Consider the following 4336-nt stretch of genomic DNA (forward strand, 5'->3'; position numbering starts at 1 on the left):
GCTGCTGTTAAATACAGCTTTCAAGAAACAATTCGGCTTATGCTTATATATAGAGAAATAGATGCGGAAATCAAAGTACTGTTGATAAAAGGGAAGGTAATCCAAAGCATTTCTAGGGTATCACTGTGTCTAAACGTGGAATTTCCATATAAAAAAAAACCTTAAAATGTAAATACGATTTTTCCTTTTAGAGGACAAGAAAAATCCAGACATCTTTGAGATTTTAGAATTGCTTGCAACAATTACGTTTGTTATTTGTAGAGAAAAATGTTACTTACTTCAAATTCTCAAATCACTTATACTTAGAACTGAATTGGCCCCGAAGATAATCAATTTTTATAACTCCATTTTACTTTTGAAAGATCGTACATTTGCCGGAACATCCCAAACGAAATTTCATTCAATCAACAGGTTAATAAATTCACACATGCCGTGCTTTTATCACTGAAGAGTCTTGCACAGAAAAGATATCTGCCTGAAACGATTAAAGACCTAAAAGCAAATCCATGAAGGTTTTATGTGCGTAACGCACACAATAGGCCAAAATTGGGTTAAACAAAGACCACATGAAAATTCATCGACCCACAGATTGCCAAGGAACGGAACAATTAGTAGTACTCAAAAACTATTATTGATGGTACTGCACATCCTCCGATGACTCATGGCAGTTTGGACTGCTATTCACAGGAATGAATCTAAGCATATCTTATTTTCTTTCCAACGATGACATGTTCTCGTAGCTCCAGTGATTGAATAGTAATCACTTAGCTGCATCATCAGGATTAGAGGCCTGAGGAACATTACTCGAAGATGATCCTTTACCTGTTGGGAGGTAAGACCAAGCCAAGGCTGCTGTCCCAAGGGTAATTGCAGTGGCAATTGAACCCCATATCCATCTCTGCCTTCTTTTCTTCCTTTGTCTCTCTCGCCGTGCCATCTCTGTACAAAACAATGAAACAGAACAAAATCAGGTAAACATACTGCATCATATTCTTAAGTAAATCCGCAGCTTGCTGCATATTTCAACAGAGAGAATCAGACTAAAGAAACTAGTTGAAAAAGAAGTCTTGCATTCTTTTTTTCCAAAACAACTGGTTATGCAACTTTAAGAAATCAGGATATAGCACTCACCTACAGCCTCCTGGTTCCTCTGAGACATTTCCTGATTAACAGCCTCATAGTAGTGTAGTCGGTCCAACAATCGGGCGATTTCAAAGTTTTTTGAGTCAATTTGAGCTTCCATCTCCATCTCCATCTCTGCCCTTGCAATTCCCCTTCCAACGGTTAATGATACAAATCGTGCAACATCTGCTTGCTGCCTCAATTCTTCAGCTTGATTCACCAGCTCATCATCTGTCACATCAATAGGATCTGCAGGCAGTGACAATCCCACAACAGCTAACCCTTGGCTGATTGTTTTCCACATATGTAGCATCTTATTTAGAGCTTCTTCTGCCTGCTTCCTCTTCTCTATTTCCATGAGTAAGCTGAGTCTTATTTCACATGCTTCAGCTTCAGTGTCACGATGAATGGACTGTGATCCACTCTCAGAGGATAATTCTGGACGAAACAAGAGATCCAAGTAAAACTTCTATAACAGCCACGAAAATCATTGCACTCAGCCCTTTTCTAAATAAAGCACTACCTATGGTAAAGTTTTTCAAATTTCTCAATATTTCAACAAAAATGTTCAGGTTCCAGGCAAGCTGGGATACACATAAATATGCACACATGAACATAGAAATATCCAAAATAACATGTCTTTTACTGTTAAGTCATTAGTTATCATGTAATCAAGAGTCAAGGCATTTAAACAAAGGCTAGCACAATCATAATATCACAGCCTATATTTAAAAAATTAAGCGCAACCATGCAAAAAAATTAATTTCTAGCAAAAAAAAACCAAGCATCTATATTTAAATATATGCAGTTATATGTAATCACATTCAGATGAAAACAAAACTCAACATACCGTCCCAAGCATCAAAAAACTCTACCCCTGATGTAGCAAGCCTTGCAGCACTTTCTGCCCCAATATCATCATCTCCATCGGTATTAGTTGTGGCACTCATTGATTCCTTTGGATCAAAGAAATCTTCACTTTCATCATATCTGTCCAAGTTCAACGAATGAAGCTTTACCTCGGCAATATCACTGGGCATACCATTATTCATTTGGCTCTTTCCAACTTTCTCATTACTGCTCCCAAATTCAACATCATGGACACCATTCCTGCGTTCATCTTGAATGGAGCCAGAATGGACACCATTTGCCTGTTCTACTTTAATAGGACCATTATTGACACCATTCCCGTGCTCCTCTTCATCAGGTTCATGAATGCTAAAATTAAAAGAACCATCCTTAGATAGATCAACAGACTTGGTTTCTGTCAGCTTCGCCTTCCCATTAACCTCACTTTCTTCAATGGTTTTCTTCTGAGATGATACATTGTTTTCAGAAAAGCTCTTCAGAAGGCGAGGCCCACGACGCTTGTGATTGATGATGTAAGGTGAAGGGGGAAAAGAAGATGGTGAATCAGGTAGTGGAGTTGCCTCAGGAGTAGCATAGAGGGCAGGTGACGCTATTTGGGGATGATTGATCTTCCTTTCAGTTACTGATGTATTATTCATCCTCTCCAGCTTTGAATTGGGTATAAGCTTTGGCTTGGGAATCGGTGGTTTCATATTAGGACCAGATTTGTCAACAGATTTCGAAGCTCCAGGTTCTATTAGCCTATCCAAAGCTATAGCAGTAAAAGTCGGCATGGCTCTGCATAATAATAATAAAAAAAGAAGATAAAGTCAACAAACCTGTATCTAATCATTTTCTTAGGAAACAGAAGGGAAGAAGAAAATCTCATTGTTGCTACAAGTGATAACATTCTAATTTCAATGAAATGGAGAAGATTCACTCAATTAAACTTGTGCTTGCTAACTTTTTGTTCTATCAACCCAGCTAGAAACCTCCATATTTTACGCCTGTCCCTAATTGGAACTGGGAGCTAAGTACAACCATCCAAACCCTAAATCCATACTACGTGAGCCAAAATTAGTGTGATCCCTCTGCCAATCACTCAAATCAACCAGGATAATTGTTAAAGGAAAAAACAGGAAAAAAAAAGAAAAAAGAAGAAGAGTAAAACAGACCAAACAATCTTAAATTCATATACACACATTTATTCAGCACTTCAGCTATACTGCTACAAAAAGATTTTTTTTTTCCCTTTTTAAGTAAAACCAAAACCTATATGCTGATTTTGAATAAGAAAGCATATAGCTAAATTAAATATGAAATTGTGTAGATAAATTAAAGCCCCCATATAAGTATAACTAATTGAAAAATTGAAACCAAAACAAAGCTACCAGACACATGAGAATTCCACCTAATTTAACAGCAACCAAACATAACGAAAAGAAGAAAAAGGATATCTTCTAATCATCTACTTTGACTATTTGATGAATTAAAAAGGGATATCTACGTTAACGATGCAAAACTCGATTACTTTGCGAAGGCTCCGTTTGGAAGCAGAGAAAAGTTAAAACAAATGAACGAGAAAAACCGCAATGGATCCCTAATATAACATAGGTACACCAGCAAATTCAAAAACTGGAAAAAAAGATTAAAATTAACGAAAACCTCAAAACAAATAAAAGAAATCATTAAAGAAAAGCGAAAAAGGAAAAGAAAAGAGAGCTTTATTACCTACTAGGATGCTAAGAAAAAAATAATCCTTCAAGAAGAAACCCTAGGCGCAAGCGGCGGAGGATTCGGTGGCGCGACGAGAAGGAATAGGAGAGATCAGATTAGAGCGCGCGAAGTGAAGACATAAAACGGGGATTTCTTTATCATTTACTTTAAATTTTCTGTTTCTATTTATATAGAAAAAGAAAAAGAAAATATAAATCTGCTTCTGTGATCTTCTGGAACTCGCAAAAAACCTGTTCCCCAAGTTATTATCTTCGCCTCCACTTCTCTCCGCAAAAATTTCAAAAGGCTTGCTATTCGTTGCTGGGGATTTAGTGAAATGTCGGGTTTGACCTTGATTGGGGATGTAGGGTTCAGTTTGGAATGGGGGTAGTTTGGAATATATTTATGTTGGGAGAGGGTTCCAAAGTGTTTGGAAATGTTTTTGTTTCGTGGGCTCACACGACATCGTTTTCACGGGATTTCTACCTTTTTGTTTCTTAATGCATAGTTTGAAACTTCCTTCATTGCCTTTTGCCTTGGGCAAAACGGCAAAATTATGAAAAGTGGGGTGCGTGGGGTCAGCAAATGAATTCACTGACCGCGGCAAAATTAAGCAACGGACATACCCTCTTTTCTCTCTTTTTGTTTT

At 37.4% G+C, this 4336-nt stretch overlaps 1 protein-coding gene across 1 annotated transcript; it reads right to left on the reverse strand.

Moving 5' to 3' along the window:
* Positions 1–454: 454 nt before the first annotated feature.
* LOC107890490 (uncharacterized) lies at positions 455–4076 on the reverse strand. The gene is made up of 4 exons (XM_016814945.2): positions 3703–4076; positions 1973–2769; positions 1132–1560; positions 455–939 (listed from the first exon to the last, which is right to left on the reverse strand). The coding sequence occupies exons 2-4, from the start codon at positions 2763–2765 to the stop codon at positions 761–763; spliced, it is 1401 nt and encodes a 466-aa protein (XP_016670434.1). The 5' UTR covers positions 2766–2769; positions 3703–4076; the 3' UTR covers positions 455–760.
* Between the last annotated feature and the right edge of the window lie 260 nt (positions 4077–4336).

The sequence above is a fragment of the Gossypium hirsutum genome, chromosome A12, assembly GCF_007990345.1.
Source record: "Gossypium hirsutum isolate 1008001.06 chromosome A12, Gossypium_hirsutum_v2.1, whole genome shotgun sequence".
NCBI lineage: Eukaryota > Viridiplantae > Streptophyta > Magnoliopsida > Malvales > Malvaceae > Gossypium > Gossypium hirsutum.